Raw genomic sequence first — 16,198 nt, 5'->3', positions numbered from 1 at the left:
TTCCTAGATGTGGGGTGGAAGGGGGTTAAACGAGTTCTGCAGAATGCAGAGGAGTTACCTCATTAAAGTAGTGCATTTCTGTTACCCTAACTCAAAGTAGACAGAGAAAAGATAGGGCAACCTGAAGTCCTCCCTTGGGATTAAGGAGCCATGAACTCTGACTCCTGGCCTTGTTGGATGGACCTCTGAACATTACCTGGCTGTGAAATGGGGGGAGGTGGACCTGCCCATGGGCTGTAGGCCCCTCTGCCTACGTTCATTGAGGTCTGTAAAGTTGACATAGACATAGGCTCAGTGTCAGGAGGCATTCCAACCTCTCTCTGGGTAAGCACTGGGCAGCTCAGGGGAGAAAAGAAAGGGTGACAAGGAGCCCGGTGTGGACCTGGGCTGGCGGAAATTAGGTTGATTATAGAATCTTAAATAAGTTAAGGCCTATAAAATACTTAACACAATTCACTGTAAAGGTTCAGTAAAGGGTGCCATTTGTACTCCCAGTATACCCCAAAGAGCACTCCTCTCCCACTTGACCTCACACCCTACAGCTGGGTAGGCACTTTCTCCATTCCTCCCACATCTTTGCTCACCCATTAAAATGTGAATCAGATACCAACCTTTCCTCTTCTCAAGAACCTTCCATAGTTCCCCATCCATTACCCACAGAATACAATGCAAACTCTCAACCCCAATCTACATGATCCGACATCTCACCCCCTCCCTCTCTCCCTTTCACTCACTCCCCTGTAGCCACTTGGCACTTGGGCTTCCTCTCTGATCTTCCAAAACGTCAGCTTCTGCCCCAGGCCCATCGCATGTGCTGTTGCCTTTGCCTGGATCATGGTTTCTCTTCCTTCCAATCTTGGATCAAACCACTCCTAGCAAGGCCTGGCCTGGCCAGCTTCTGCCTGGTTAGCTTCTCTCATTTCATTTCGTTACTTTCAGAAGCCTCATGACTCTCTGAACACTTGCTATGTATTTGCTTTTGGGTTTATGGTCTGCCCAGGCCCAGCACAATGCCTACCCCACGTATTTGTGGGGAGGATAAAGTGGCAAGTCTAGAGAGGGGCAAAGCCTCGCCCAGATCCTCCAACATGTGGGGCAGGGCCTCAGGGCCCCTAGCAACCTGCCCAATGCCAACACAGCCTGTAGAGTTCTGCTGCAGTCTGAGGTCACACTATCCAGATGACCTGGGTTCAAATCCCACCTTGACTGCTCTGTCACTGTGATTCTGTAAAATGGGGGTCATGATAGAAATATCTTCATAACTTTGTCATAGGATCAAATAGCTCCGTGGATGAACTGGCTTTAGCTATGATTTGTGTGAGAGTGTGTGTGGGGATGGGGGGAGTAGGGCTGGAGCTGGCACCAAAAGGCATCCCCTATTTTTAAAGCCCCCAGAGTCTCTGGGTCATCACTTCAATCCCAGACCCCACACCACCACGCCCCGCCCCCCTCAATCCCAAGTCCAGGCCTCACCTGTATACCCTTTGTCCTGGCATCCTCCTTGTGTGATACATAGGTGTAGGTGGGACAGCTTCTGGTTTGTGCGGAGGCCTCTCTGGGCCTCAGTTTGCTCATCTGGAAAAGGGGCTAGCCCTTGATTTTGGTACCTGCCACAGTTGTTACTCCTTGGCTGGCTGGTTTATCCGCTTCCCTTATCACTTGGCCTCAAAGTTGGGGCTGAGGATCACAACAGAATACTCAGTCCTGCCTCCAGGCTTTTGCCTTCCAGGTTCCCTGGCCTGGAACACCCTCCCTCCAGGCAGCCACCTCCTCCTGAGAGGCAGGCCCCTCCTGTCATCCAGTTCTCAGCTCAGATGTCACTTCCTCAGAGGGGCCTCCTCTCTCCTGTCATTCTGTCTCTTTCCCCTGCTGGATTTTTCTTCCTAGCATTCCACTGTTCTCTGAAATTATCTTTGCTAGTTTATTTGTTGTCAGTCCCCCCAAGACCCAGTGGGCTCCAGGAGGGTCGAGAGGGGCTACGCCAGGGTGTCCAGGCACTCAACACAGTGTCTAGCACACAGCAGGTACCCAATATATTCCCGTTGCCGGTGGGTCTGGCTGGGGGGAGGGACAAAGACCCAGAGACGCTTAGGAACCTGTCCAAGGTCACACAGCCCTGCGTTCTGGGTGGGCTATCGGCAGCTGCCATTCAGGGGCCCCGGGGCCACGGCCTCCTCGTGTCCCAGGCCCGGCTGGCCGGGCAACGAGCCAGGTCGCCCGCCCGCTCTTCCCCTGCAGCAGCCGCTGCGGGGCAACCCCCATTACCCAAGCTGTCGGGCCCAGTGCGTTACCCAACAGGCGGGTTCAGACTCAGCAGGGGACACGGCGCGCGGGCTCCGCCCCTCCCCGGGTTGGGATCCCGGGGTCCGAGAAGGGAGGAGAAGAACGGGGGGGGGGGCAAAGCGGGAGGAGGCTGAGGGGGAGGGCGAGGAGGGGAAGAGGGCGGAGGGGTTCGTGGGTCAAGGGCGGGAGAGGGGCGGGAGAGGGGCGGGTTTCCAGGCCTGGCGGGCGCCCAGCACCAGGGCCCAGGGGGCCTGGGTGGCTGGAGAATCTAGTAGGGGGAAGGAGGGGGGAGAACAGCGAGTTCGGCTGAGAGGCGAGGATGGCAGGGCGGGGGCATAGAGCGGGGACAGACGCGGAGAGTAGGAGGGACAGATAGAGGGAGGAGAGATCCAGAAAGACCTTGAAGGACTGAGGGAGAAAGATCAGAGAAAGAAGAGAGAGATCAGAGACACCCAGAGGCAGAGAGGTTGGAGAGACAGTCAGAGGAGCAGAGAGCCGGGAGAGACCCTCAGAGGGGCGTCCTTGGTGATGAGCAAGGAGCTGGGGTGCATGCAGCTCCAAATGTCAGTAAATGTCTAAGTACCCCCACGGGCCTCCTCCTGAGCCCCTGCCTGTGTCCCCTCCCGCCTGGCTCCTCCGTCCTGGGAAGATCTTGCTCACTGCACCTCTGCGTGCACCCCTTCTCGGCTCAAACACAGCTCGAACACCTCCCATGGCTCCCCGCGGCCCCAGCTCCCCCACCTGATGTCCAGGGTCCCGCAGGGCAGGCCCGACCCACCTCTCTCACTGGCTCCTCTGCTGTTTCCTCACTTTCTCCCTCAGTCTTCACTGAACACCTACTGTGTAACAGACAATTCTAAGCTAAGTCCTGGGAATTACAGAATGACCAAAAGGGACCAAATCCCTATTGTCACAGAAAAGACTTACATCAGAGTGGGGAAATTGGAGAACAAGGGAATCTTTGTTGACTTAAGTTGTGCAGAGTGATCAATGCTGTGACAATGAAGCAAGCAGGAAAGAGAGGGGGTGGTGATAGCAGATAGTGAGGTGGCTCTGGACACAGTGTGTTCCAGGCAGAGGGAAAGGCCCCGAGGGGGGCACTGCTTGGTCCCACTCAGGCATGGAAAAGAGGCCAGGAATGGTTAGGGTAAAGGCCTTGAGAGGATTAGGGGTCGGCGGCACAGATCTTTCCACCTGACCTGGGTCCAGAAGTTTCTCTTTCTCTTCCACAAAATGGCTAAGATCCTGGACGCCATAACTTGGACCTTCATGCATCAGAAGCCAGAGTCCATGGCTGTGTGCCTTGGGCAAGTCACACTGAGTTTCAAGCCTCAGTTTCCTTATCTGTGACATGATCCTTCCTTCACCAGCATTTTCAAGAATTGAGAGACAGTTGAAATCCTTAGCCAAGACTGGTGCGTGACAGGTGTTAGGCAGATCGCAGCTGTTTGTTATCCTGATGACTTGCTTTCCTGTTCTGATTATTTCTGGTTGCTCTGAGTGGGGCCAAGAGCTCTGCCAGTTGAGAGCAGGAGACCAGCTGTGGCCCTGCCTTGTTTTGCGGCTTTGGCAACTTCCTGCCCTTCCTCAGGCCTCAGTTTCCCCCTCTGCACAATGGGGAGAGAGTGAGATCATTTAGAGTTCCCTGATTCTACCGTCACTGTAGCATAGCTCCTTTTTGTTTCTCTTCCAAGTCCACGTTCAAGCTGCAAACACCCAGACGGCTCAGCAAGGAGGAAGGCCACGTAAATATTTCAGGCAGCAGATGTACCTGGCCAGCCTGGACTGTGAATGTTCAATGTGTCACATTCTAGTTATAGCTCATATTCCAAGGGTGGTTTTCTCCTGAGCTGGGAAATCCAGAAGTCCTCCAGCTCCTGCTGAGCCCTGGAGGCCAAATCTCAGGAGGTGGGCCTTACTCTGGGGTGCTCACTGTTCCCAGGAGCACCCCTGGGGGTGCAGAATGGATGTGTGGGGACAGGGGCTGGGTCAGTCTCAGGCCACAGGGGCCTGTGGGTTTCTCCAACGTTGATATTAGAACCATTGTATAGACGGAGATATTGAGGCACCCTTTTTTCACACAGACCCCATGCTGGAAAGACCCTTGGAAAGAGGGAAGGGGCTGGGAGAGGGGAGGGGTCCGCGAAGAGAAGGGGTCTTCGAGAAGGGACTCCCCGAGGAACGAGGTCTGAGAGGGGGGCGAGGTAGTCAGAAAGGGATGGGTTCACCCCAGTCTCCGCTGCTCCCCTCCCATCAAGTCCCGGGCCCAGAGAGCTAGGAGCATAGCTTTTCCTCCCCCTCCTTCTCCTCCCATTGCCCCCTCCCCGAATTTTTCCACCCCTCCCCCTTGCCTCTTCCCCCCCTTCCTTCTATTCCTCCCACTCCCTCCCCTCCTCCCCACCCCCCTCCATGGCCCCTCCTCTCTCCTCCCCTCCTCCTCTCCTCCCCTTTTCTCCCTATCCCCCCTCCTCCCTTTCATTCTCTTCTCCTCCCCCTCCACCCCTCCCTTCTCTCCCCTCCTCCGCTCCGTTCTCCCCTCCCCTCTCTAGCCCTCTTCCTCCTCCATTCTCTCCCCCTCCCCCCCTCCCTCTTCGCCTCCCGTCCCTAACCCCCCTCCTCCCCTCCATCTCTCCCACCGCCCCCCTCCCCTTCCTCCCGCCTCATTAGGCGCGGCCGCGGCGCGGGGCCCATTAGCGGATCAATTAGCCGAGGTCGCTGGCGGCGCATCGTTAAGCGCGGGAGGCCGCGGCAGGGAGGGGGCTCTGGAAATGGCACCTCCGCCCGCCAGGCTTCCTGGCCGGGAACTCGTACCCCCAGGACTCTCTTGTCACCCTCCCGTGGGCTCCGGGAACCTCCCTAAACCTCCGGGGGACCCAGCCCCGCGGGCAGGATGGGGGGCTCCGAGGCCCAGAGGGACACCCGAAGTCACAGACCTGTCCTTGGCTGGGCAGGACCCCACCTTCCTAGGCCAAGACCTCTGGGTGGGGGCTGTCGGATTTGTGACCCCCGGCCCCCCCACAGCACCCTTCATCAGCCAGCAACATCAATAATAATAACAATAATATCAGCTGACAGCTAGTGAGCCCTTGTAGGCTTTCTGCTAATTCTCAGAACAGTTTCCCAGAAACTGAGATCAGACAAGTGACTTCATGCCTCAAATCACCACTTAGGGTAGGAGCCGGGTACAAACCCACTGTCTGCCCTCAATAAATTTGCTAACATGTATTGAGTTGCTTCTATGTGTGCAAATTTCAAAATACAAAAAAATATGCAATTGACATCCCCATCCCTTCTCTGCCTTGTTCTCTATCAACAAGCCTGCTGATACATTTTATATTTCCTTTATTTGTTTACCCCACCCACGAGGGCAAGGATTTGTGTCAGTTTTGTTCCCTGCTGTGTCCCTGGGGCTCAGAGTTGGGTCTCAATAAATGAATGAATGGATGTGTCAGCCTCTGTTCTAAGCACTTCCCAAGTAAGTCCCAGTGTGTGTCACTCCCTTACTTTGGTGGAGGGACAGGGGAAGCCTTCAGAAAAGTGACTTCTGGGAGTCTTGGAGGATTAGAAGCTGAGGAGGGGGAAAACAGACAACTGCTAAGGCCTCTAGGCAAGGAACAGCAAGAAGTTTCAAGCTGGCTGCAGCCTGCTGAGGAGGAATGATTGCAGGGTCTGCAGGGTCTGGTGCGCCCAGGTGACGGACTCAGAATGGATTTCCAGCGCTATGGAGGCCAAAGAGAATCTATTTTTTAAATATATTTTTAATTGTTAAATATAAGACACAAAAGAGCACACAGATTAAGTGAACAATTTGATGAATTATCACCAAGTGAACATACACAGGTAATCAGCCCGCAAGTTAAGACGTGAAACGTGACCAGCTACGTTAGAGGCCTCCTTCACCCCCTCCCCCAAGGGTAACCCAACGATGTCTGACACCCTAGGTCACTTGGGCCTGGTTTTTTTACTTATATAGATGGAATCACACCGTATTTACCCTTTTGTACTCAGCTCCTTTTGTGCAGCGTTACGTGTGGGAGATGCATCGTGTCGAGTGTTAACCGCGGCTCCTTTTTCACAGCCGTGTAGTATCCCACAATACAGGTCACAACTTATCTGCTGTTACTGGACAGCTGGTAGTTTCGTTTGGGGCAGTGATGACAAACTGTCTCTGAACACTCTTGTCTTTTGGGCAGACTCAAGTGGCATGCCTGCTGGGGGACGGATCCAGAAGGGGAGTTGCTGGGTGCCAAACAGCCTTCTGAAGATGTAACAATTTACAATCCCCAGTGGGTAGGTGAATTTGAGTTTTCAATACAAGGATAAATGTTAAGCAGGGAGTGAACCCATCACACTGGCGTTTCTTTAGAGGGGCTTTGGCTGCAGTGGGGGAGGGGTGGGACCCAGCAGGAGGCTGGTGTGACTACTCCGTCCTCTCAGTCTCCTCTTTCTTTCCTTAGGGGCATGAGACATTTTCCCCAAGGCCACCAACCTTCCCTCCCTCCCCTCTTCTGTGCCCTTGGATATCCGCTCCCTCCGCCATGGGAACTCATTGGATTGGGAGGCAGGTGAGAATTTCATGCACTTCCAGTTCCCCAAGGGTGCGATTTGTGTGTCGTGCAGCCCTTGCAGAGATCTTACAGTCAGGATGGGTGCCTACCCACCCCACCCCACCTTCTGGGTGTCCAGCCTGATGTCCTCTTGGCCTATGTGCCAGGTACACTGGGGAAATCTTTCCTTGTGGCTACCCCCCCCAGGGTGGCCCAGCTTGGGTGTGCTGGGGAAGGGGGCCTTCAACATCTTCCTTGGAGGGTCAAGGTTCAACTGGGGGTCTGCATTCTCTGATCTGGAAAAAGGGTCCGTGGGCACGCGCAGTGAGGGTAGATTCTGCAGCCTCAATGTCTTCTGCTTCTAAGAAAAAAGAATGTCTCTTAGGGGCCCTCTGGCCTGGGGGCTCAGAAACCAGCTCTGCTAAACCTCCAGCACCTGGGCCATGCTGTGTGACCTAGAGCCTCCAGCTGACCCTCTCTGGACTACACATCAAGTTCAGGAGGTAACTTATGAGATGGACTCACCTAGGACTCTCAATATCCGGTCCTGTAACAGAGGGAGCCCAGATATGAAGTCCCTTCCTCCCCAGAAAGAGGGGGCACCATGGGCAACCCGCAACAGAGAGGCAGGAACACAGCAGCCAACCTTCTCACGTCTTTATTTGAAAGGCACAGCTAAGCCCACCCTCGAGACAGCATTTTCACTTCTCTCTGCAGAGTTCAAACGACTGAACACAACAAAAGCTGACAGTCTAAAAGGCTATATACAGACACAGGTGTGGGTGTTGCTTTTTTTTTTTTTTAAACATTTTTCTTTTTTTTTTTTAATATCCCTTCTTAAAAGACAAGCTAGTATACTGGAAAAAGGAAAAAAATAAAATAAAAACCAAGACAACTCGAGTACCCTCATCTTTATTCGGGAAAGGGAGAAGGGAAATCTTGGGTTGCCCACCCCCACCCTGCTCACCCCGGCTAAGCTCGTGTCCCTCGGTAGGTGAGGAGAGGACCAGGGGGGCATGGGCGTCTGGAACTAGTGGAGGAAGTGAGTGTGGGCAGGAGGTGGAGGGGGAGACAGGGGTGCCCAGGGCAGGAAGGGGCAGCTAGCATTGTGTTTGCATGCAGTGCCAGGGTGGGAGGCTGGGGTGTGCCCTGAGGGGCCCGGCGGGCGGACTGTCAGTTACACATGTGCGAAATGGGGAAGTACAGGGGGTGTTGGACTTTTTGAGGTGTTGCTCTCTTCTAACCTGGCCTCCCATTTGCGCCTCCAGGACTCAGCTTGCCTTATCTGTTATGAGCAGGTATTTACCCATTCAGGCTATAGGGGAGAGGAGGGAGGGAGACCGGGAGCCGGGATAAAGCTAAGGGGTGGCACACAGGCGGGGCTACGGCCCCAGCAGGCGCTACCATAAATAATAGCGGAGGTTAGCCAATCCCGAGCTACACTGTCTCACGGTGAACATTCCCCTCTGTGCGTCTGTCTCCCTGTTGTCCCCCACCCTCCCCATCCCGGCCCCCAGCTAATCCGACTTCTCGCCATCATCCTCCTGGTGGGTGTCACCATCATGCCCATTCTTATCTTCCTTGGAGAGGTGGGCCTGGGAGCCTAGCGCCGACAGCGAGAGGAGGCCGGTGCCCGCGCTGACCGCCGGCAGCGAGGGTGGCTGCAGTCCCACAGGCAGCGGGGTCAGAGGCAGGGCCAGAGCCTGCAGCTGGGACAGCTGGTGGGCCTGGAGCTGCTGCTGCAGAGCAGGGGGGGGGTGTCAGCCGCCTCGGGCCCACTTGCCGCCTGCCTGCCCTCCCATCCACCCCAGACTCACATCCCAGACTTACTCGGATGATGGAGTTCAGCTCAGGAGCTGTGACCTGCTTAGCCCTCTCAATGGCTCCCAAGACCTGCTGCTGGTGCTGGAAGGAGAGAGGACACGGGGTTTGTGGCAGAGCCCAGGAGAAGCCCCACTCCCAGCTGGCCTGCTACCTGCTAGCACGACCTCCCAACCCCCATGGCTTTCCACCCCACCAGAAAGCCTCCTTTCTCTCTAGCTGCTTCCTTTCACCAAGCTTCAATCGCTTCATCAGGAAAATGGGGACAAACAGAGATGCGTAGAAGACCCAAAGGAGTTGGGGCCAGACACTTAGGAAAAGGCCTTTAGGTGAGTCAGAGAGAAACCCTGGATCATGACCTAGCCTAGGCCAGGTGCAAACAAAAGTACAGTGAACAACCTGGCCAACTGTACAGGGAAGTCCTGATCCTTCAAGGGCTCAGACTGTGCTGTAAGATCTGCTAATCCAAGGTCCTGTCCTTCCACAGCTGGGGAAAGCCCAGTGAATTCTGGTCGGGCTGCGGTATGGTCTCGGTGCAGGGTCTAGCTCCCCCCGAGTCAGCCCTCCCTCAAAGTCAGTCTCTCCTGCCATCAGATGCTAGACTCTGCCACCTCCCTTTTTGCCTTGGCTACTGGGAAGCCCGTCGTGAAAAGCAAGCACAAGTCTACACCTGCAGGGTCCCCAGAACCCTCTTCTCTGGGGCTTTCATGGTGTCCTTCTGGTGTGGTCCCTAGGAACGCACGTCACCCAAAGGACCCGGAGATATGGGTAGGAATTAGAGGAAACGATGAATTATCAACAGTAAACCTAGCAGAGAGCAGGAGCTGGGCCTTACATGGCCTGGCGAGGTGCAGGTGTGGGATGTGTGTGGAGTGGGCCTCACACCAAGAGTCTGAGAACCCAAAAGAGCAGAAGAGGAAGAGCTGGGCGTCTGGTTCCCCTGGATGTGTGCATCTGTCCATGCGTGCCTGTGTCAAGTGTCTATATCTGTGTGCAGCTGTGTCGGCTTGTGTATCGGTGCGTCGGTGTCTACATGTGTATCTGTGCGTCTCTACATGTTTGCACAAATGTGTATCTCTGTGTGTACGTGTGTGTGCCATGTGTATGTGTGTTGCATTTGTGTTTATCTGTGTACAGAGTACCCTCCCCACATACGACCTTGTCCCTGGCCCGAAGCAGCCCACAGGTGAATGCCCAGGAGGATGAAAGGTGAAAGCAAAACAGGGAAAAAAAATGCTTGGTGCAGCCTTTGGTGTAGCTGACATTTTTAAGGTGATATGACTCACTCAGGCAGGAATTCCACAGCAGGGTGAGGCCCTTTCTTCCACTGCCCTGAACCTCTGGGGGTTCTCCCGCCTGGGGACTCTTCTGCACAGGCTGGCTAGTAGCTGGGAGGTCCACAGAGGGGAGGCGTGTGCACTGGGGAACCCAGCACGCTGCAGCCCGATGGCTGAAGTGGAGAGGACCGGGGGCAAGTTCATGGTCTATTTATCCCCTCCTACCCACAGCCTTCTGCAGGATGGGGTCGGGGGCACCACTCACCTCTTGGGAAAGGTAGGGGAGGACCTGGGCACAGATCCCATTCAGCCTCTTGACGATTTCAGCCTAGAACACACACACAGACGCTTCAGTCCCCCTAGGTGGAGGGACAGGTGCAGACCACCAGCCCAGGAGACCTGGGGTTCTATCTCAGACGGGTTCTATCTACCAGCTCAGTCCAGGGTGGGATCGACACAGGGGCCAACGGGCACCCAATCAGTGGCAAAGGCAGGATCTGAGGTGGGTGCTCAGGCCTGCAGCTAACAGTGCAGACACAGGCCCAAATCCAGACTGAGCCACTCGGGGTCTGGGTGGCCCTGCGAAGAAGACACCCAGAGAGCATGTGGTCAGTAGTGAGCACTCCATGGGAGGGAGAGAGGATGGGGGCAGTAGCATCATTATTCTGTGACATCCCTGATAGTGGCCTCCTGAGGGTCACACCATGTGTGGGCATGTCACCCTCCCCACATCACCCTCCCCCACTGTCACAAAGGGGAGATGACAGGGTGGGGTGGCAGGTCCCAGGGAAGGCTTCTGCCCCTCCCCCCCAGGCAGAACAACCTCCCAGGGACACCTGAGAAAAAAGGGGGGACTTGGGAGGGAACAGGATCACAGGGCAGGCTTACTGTTTAGCCAAGGGGCAGGCTCCCACCTGCCCAGGGTGCCCAGGGGAGAGGAAGGGGGCGTACCTGCTTGTGCATTTCAATGTTCAAGCCGTAAGACATCTCGTAGTACTGTAGTGGGGGACACAGAGAAAGAAATGGGGATGGGCAAAGGATGGGGGTCTCAAGAGACAAAGAGGAGGAGCAGAGAAGGGGAAAGGAGAAACACGGAGCAGGGAGTGATGAAAAGGGACAGATGGGAGAGAGACAGGAGGGGGAAAGACACCCACAGCAGGAACAGGCGCCCAGGTGCCTGGACGGGCTGCTGGGAGCAGGGGGAGCTCTAGGGCCCCAGCCCCACTCCCGGGCTCCTGGAATAATTATGGAGCTCCACTGCTCCCCTCAACACACATTCCAGGGCTCCTAATCTTTTATCTTTATGTGTCTTGTCTGCGGGTGGCCCCAGACTCCAGGGAAGTTTGCCTTCCTGGGTATAAATAATGGAAGATAAACAAAGCCTGCTGGGTTTGGCTTTGGGGCCAGCAGCTGCCCCCCTCCCGCGCCCCAGCTCTGACCCTGCCCCTTCCTGTGCTCTACACCCTCCCATGGCTCCCTGTCACCCCTCCCAAAGCTAAGTGGTTCCCAGGTCTTGCTTGGTCCCCCTACCCTGACCAACAAGCTCCTGCTTGTTCTTCAAGACCCCAGCTGCAATGCCCCATGCTCCATGCAGCCTTCCTCAGGCAGTGGCTCCCCTCTGGAGTCCCCCAGTCCCTGTAGGGTCCCTGTCTGCCTCAGCCCCCTCCCTCTGGGGCTGGGAGCTTCAGCGTCTGGCTCTGTCTCTCCTACAGCCTGAAAGAGCCGGATTAGGGGCTGGGCTAAGGCAAGGGTTTTTGATGTACAAAACCGAGCAAGTGATTCTGGCAGTGTGGATGGGCAGGGTCTCAAATGTCAGGCCAAAGAATGCCTTGTCACCTCTCTCCCTCCCACCAACTTCAAAGGGTGTCAGCTTCCTGCTGCCCCCCCCACCCCCGAGGAGTCTTCTTCCCAAACTTGGGCTAGGAGGGGTTAAGCACCGGGATGCCAGGGAGGGATCCTGCTGCTCCCCCACGTCAGTTCCTGGCTTCCACAGTCGCTGCCTCCTCTGCTGGCTGCCAAGGACAGCCAGGGGACCTGGCAGGCCCAGGCTGCAACCCGGTGGTTTGGCACCTCTGCCACCGCCTGGGCCGGCAGCCAGGCCAGCAAGGCAGACCCTGCAGCCTCACACTTGCCAGAGGAGGTGGCTGGGGTTTGGTGGGACCCGGGTCGGCTCACCATCACGTAATGACGCTGCATCTCTGACTTCTCACTGGCCAGCTTGTCACATTCGAGCTTCAGGCTGAAGAACAACAAGGGGAGAAGGAGCAGGGACTGGGCTGAGCCCCAAACTTTGATGGGAAAATAGGACCTCCTCTGTGAAGATGGGGTTGGGGGAGCCTCGGGTTCCCTAACTAAAAGGGGGATTATGAAACCAGCCTTGCAGATCTAGTAGGTAGAGAAAATGATGGTAATAATAAAAGTAAGTCACAGCAAATGCCCTGACTCTGGGTCAGCCAGGGATTCAAAGAATCTTTTACCCATCCTGAAACCCAATGAAGTCAGTCTGTTAGCATCATTCATTTTACAGATGATGCAATGGACACCCAGAGAGGTTAAATAAATGGCTCAAGGTCACACAGCCAGGAAGCTGGCTTCACAATCATACTGTGAACCGCTGGGAAAAACTCTCCAAGGGGGAAGGACAAATAGAAGCTGCAAAGGGGCCCAGGAGACGGCTGGTGGAGCTAGCTGGTCCAGCTCTGGGTTGGACTCACCGAGGAATCTCCAAAGGGGCCCAGCCCCTCTCGTGAGCTTTTATTTCACTAGGGGATAAAAGTTCCACTGTTGGGTAATAGAGATGATGACCCCCTAGCCTCTCGGGCTCCCCCAGCAAGGAAGAGTTGCGGGCATTTCTCCAAGTCCACTCTGAGGGGTCAGGTAGAGAGAGCTGACAGCACAGACTCAAGAGATACCGACTGGGTTCAAAGTTCAGCCCTGCTACTTTGATGCTGTGTGGTTCTGAGCAAACCCTTCTACCCCTCTTGGCCTTGGTCTCCGTGCCTGTTAAGTACCAACCTCCTATACCAACCTCCCGGGGTCAGGTGATGAGGATGAAATGAATTAAGACCAGAAATCCTCTCTGAATACCGCCTGGCGTATAGTAAGCACCCAATAAATTCTTGTTGCTCTCTTGGTCACCCCAGGAACCTGGTGTTTCACTCTGCTAGACTGACCATAACTGTACACCCCAGTTCACAGATGAGTCACAGCTGGGGTTGACGTGACCCCTTGAGTTTTTTTCTCTAATTTTTAAAAAATGTGCATTTGTTGCCACCATTAGAAAGAACAGACAAGGAATTTCATCCCAAACTCTGGCTTTCTGGCCTTTTTTGAGGGTCTGGCAGATCCTGTGTGCCAACATGGTAGGACTCTTCGTTGTAGAGTAGGAAGCCCAGGCCCAGTGGATGGAGACCCCAAAGCTCGGGGGGGGGAGGGGGCTGGCCTACCCGAGGACACACAGCACTGTAACAACACTCTCACCAATGATCAGGGATTGGCAGCCCCAGTGCTCACTGTGAAGTGGGCATGGACCAGGCATGGAGGGGAGGACCCACTGCAGGGGCTCAGAAAGGCCAGCTCTGCCAGGCAAAGCCCCTAACCCTCCACATCACAGGACCAGAACAAAGTTCCTGGGCCTGCCCTTCCACCATCAGCGTCTCTGTCTCATCTTTGAAATGGGCACAATAATAAGACAGCAAGGAAGATTAAACCAAAAGATGTTCAGTATTTAACACTTGGGGAGCATGGGAAGTACCCCAAGAGGTTGGATGGTAAAAAAAAAAAAGAAAAGAAAGAATATACATCCGTACTCCCCTTTTCTTCTTGAAGAAAATCCAAGATCTTTTTACGTGGGTAAACTGAGGTTCAGAGACAGCCCAAGACCTCCCTGAAATTGGTGGGCAGGGACCCCTACTGATCCCCTCCATAGCAGGGCCTTTGAGAATTTGCATTCTTCAACTCAGAAACTGGGTGCAAATCTCAGGTCTGCTGCCACTTCCTTGCTGTGCATCCCCTAGGAATCCCTAAGCTCTCTGGGCTTAGTTTCTCCAAGGATAAGACGTAGGTAATAACAGTTTGTTCCCCTTAGATCAGGGCACATGGCAAGCCCTTTGGAAATGTTAAATTCTGGAACAACCATGCTTGAGATAGTTGGACCAGGAACCCTTTCCCCAGAACTGGGCAGAGAGGGCTAACAGGCTGCAGAACTTTGTCTTTGGGGCAATTTTTTTCGATTATTTTTAATTTTGGTAGGTATGGGGATCTATCCCCCAAATCCAGTTGTTGGGAGGTTTTTAATCATGTGGGGCTTGGGGTGGGGGTGGGAAGCGGCCCTCTGAAGCCATACAGCTGAGCCTTTAGGCATATCATTTAATTTTTTGCCTCCTTTTTCTCCTGTGAAATTGGCTGTTTGGAAGACTAAACGATTTTAATACCGATAAAGTGCTCAGGACAGTGCCTGCCATACAATTTGCACTACGAAAATACATATATTTTTTCAAGTACTCATATACAAAGCAGGGGCCGCCACCTCCACCCTTCTAGCCAACTGCGCAGGGGGCTCCACCTTCTCCCGGGGTACAGACCCCTGACCCCAGCTCACCTGTGGTACTGAGCCTGCAGCAGCTGAAACTCGTCTTTGATGCGGTCGCAGGAGTCCGAGGTGGTGAATTTCAGTTGCTGGGGTAGGTGCGAAGAGCCCTGCGAGGAGGGGGCGTCCCGGGTCAGGGCTGGGCCGCCGGGTCGGCCGTTCACTTCCCTCTTGGGCGCCGGGAGGCAGCGGCCAGGGCAGCGGCAGCGCCCCCCCGACACTGCCCCATTTCCCGGGCCCCTGTTTACAGCCCCTGGCGCGGCCCCCGCCCTCGCTTCCTGCCCCCGCCTCTCCCGGGGAAGTGGAGGGGGTGGGTGCGCCTGGAGCCGCTCCGTCCCCCGCCACCCCCAGGCTGTGGGGGTGCGTTTCAAGGCCCGCCCTTGGTGGGGGGCAGGGTGCGCCCTCTACCGCCGCTCCAATGCTCCGGTGGGGGTGCACATCGGAGCGCCCCAAGTGCCTCGGGGAGGGGACAACGTGTCCTAGGGAGTCCCCGTCCCCAAGTGGGGGGTAGCGAGGTCTCTCTGCAAAGTCCTTTAAGAGAGGGCCCTCTCAGCGCCCGAAATTTTCCGTGGGGGCTCCATCCCAGATTCCCAGTACCCTCCCAACAGGCCGCTCTCTTCCGGGAGAGATGCACCTCGGATCAACCCCCACTCCCAGGCCCCGAAAGCAGCCCCGGCGTTAGAGGTGCCTGGTGGGGCTCCCGGGGAGCCCCAGGCCCGAGGCCAAGGCTGCCCAGGCCCAGCCTGGCTTGGTGGGGGGCGGGCCGCAGGGCCCAGGGACTGGGGGAGTCGGGCCGGGAGCTGGAGAGGACCCCGCCTGAAGCTTGGGGGAGTCCGGGCCGGGAGCTGGAGGGGGACAAGGAGCTACAGTGGGAGGGAAGACCAGCGCTGGGCCCAGAGCTGGAGGGGACCGGGCCCTGGAGTTGGGGGGAGGTGCCGAGCAAGGAGGGACCTGGGGGGGGGGACGCATGGCAGGGCTCGGATCTGGGGGGAGGATGGCCCGGCGGGGAACTGGGGGGCGCAGGGCTCGGACCCGGAGTGGGGGTGCCAGGTGCGGATCTGGGGGGCCGCAGGGCCGAAAGCGGATGGGGGGAAATGGCCCGGCCAGGAGCTGGGGCACGCGCAGGGCCCAGACCTGGGGGGGGGGGACGCCGGGCCGCGGTCCCCGCTTACCGAATGCCTGCTTTGTGGAAACATCATGTCAGTCGCCGCGGGGGGCGCGGGCTGCGCCCCGGCTGTGCGCCCCGGCTCGGGCGGCTCGGGGCGCCGGGCGGTCGCGCCTTTGTCCCGGCGCCGATCGGCAGCTCCCGGGGCTGCTGCCGCCGCCTCCCGCGCCCGGCCTCACCCGCTTCCTGCGCCCCCTCCCTGCGCGCCCGGCCCCGGCGCGCCCCGGGCCCCGCTTCCTGCGCGCCCGGCGCCCCTCCCCGCCCCTCCCGCCGCCCGCCTCCCCGCACGCCCGGCCGCCGCTCCTATTGTCTAATGGCGGCAACGCCGGCAGTGGCTGCGGCCTCGGCTGCGCGGAAGCTCCGGCTCCACCTGCTGCTGCTGCCGCTGCCGCTGCAGCCTGGGCCCCGTGCGCGCCGCCGAGGGGGGGGCGCGCGCCCGGGGAGGCCTGCGGATCCCCACCCAGCCCGCCTCCCGCGGGCCGCCGGCGCGGTGACCTTGGGCCCGGCGCGCCCCCGC

The 16,198-nt window shown here is 56.8% G+C and overlaps 1 protein-coding gene across 2 annotated transcripts; it reads right to left on the bottom strand.

The window, feature by feature from the left end:
• Nucleotides 1–7,472: 7,472 nt before the first annotated feature.
• TLE5 (TLE family member 5, transcriptional modulator) lies at nt 7,473–15,845 on the bottom strand. 2 transcript variants are annotated; one of them, XM_033134051.1, is made up of 7 exons: nt 15,689–15,845; nt 14,529–14,626; nt 12,104–12,167; nt 10,880–10,924; nt 10,194–10,256; nt 8,661–8,735; nt 7,473–8,569 (listed from the first exon to the last, which is right to left on the bottom strand). In XM_033134051.1, the coding sequence occupies exons 1-7, from the start codon at nt 15,713–15,715 to the stop codon at nt 8,348–8,350; spliced, it is 594 nt and encodes a 197-aa protein (XP_032989942.1). In that variant the 5' UTR covers nt 15,716–15,845; the 3' UTR covers nt 7,473–8,347. The 2 variants fall into 2 exon arrangements, with proteins under 2 accessions (XP_032989942.1, XP_032989943.1); XM_033134052.1 differs by having other exon boundaries at nt 7,473–8,566.
• Between the last annotated feature and the right edge of the window lie 353 nt (nt 15,846–16,198).

This window comes from Rhinolophus ferrumequinum, chromosome 18, assembly GCF_004115265.2.
Source record: "Rhinolophus ferrumequinum isolate MPI-CBG mRhiFer1 chromosome 18, mRhiFer1_v1.p, whole genome shotgun sequence".
Classification (NCBI taxonomy): domain Eukaryota; kingdom Metazoa; phylum Chordata; class Mammalia; order Chiroptera; family Rhinolophidae; genus Rhinolophus; species Rhinolophus ferrumequinum.
The sequence above is the reverse complement of the archived record's forward strand: the minus strand, read 5'-3'. Positions and strand labels throughout refer to the sequence as shown.

Bases quoted from the DNA above. Each gene is read 5' to 3' on its own strand.
- TLE5 (XM_033134051.1), bottom strand. From the start codon at position 15,715: ATGATGTTTCCACAAAGCAGGCATTCG. The intron at 8,736-10,193 runs GTGAGTGGTGCC...CTCTCCTTCCAG, and splicing joins TCCCCTACCTTTCCCAAGAG to CACCAGCAGCAGGTCTTGGG. The intron at 8,570-8,660 runs GTAAGTCTGGGA...CCTGCTCTGCAG, and splicing joins AGCTGAACTCCATCATCCGA to CAGCAGCTCCAGGCCCACCA.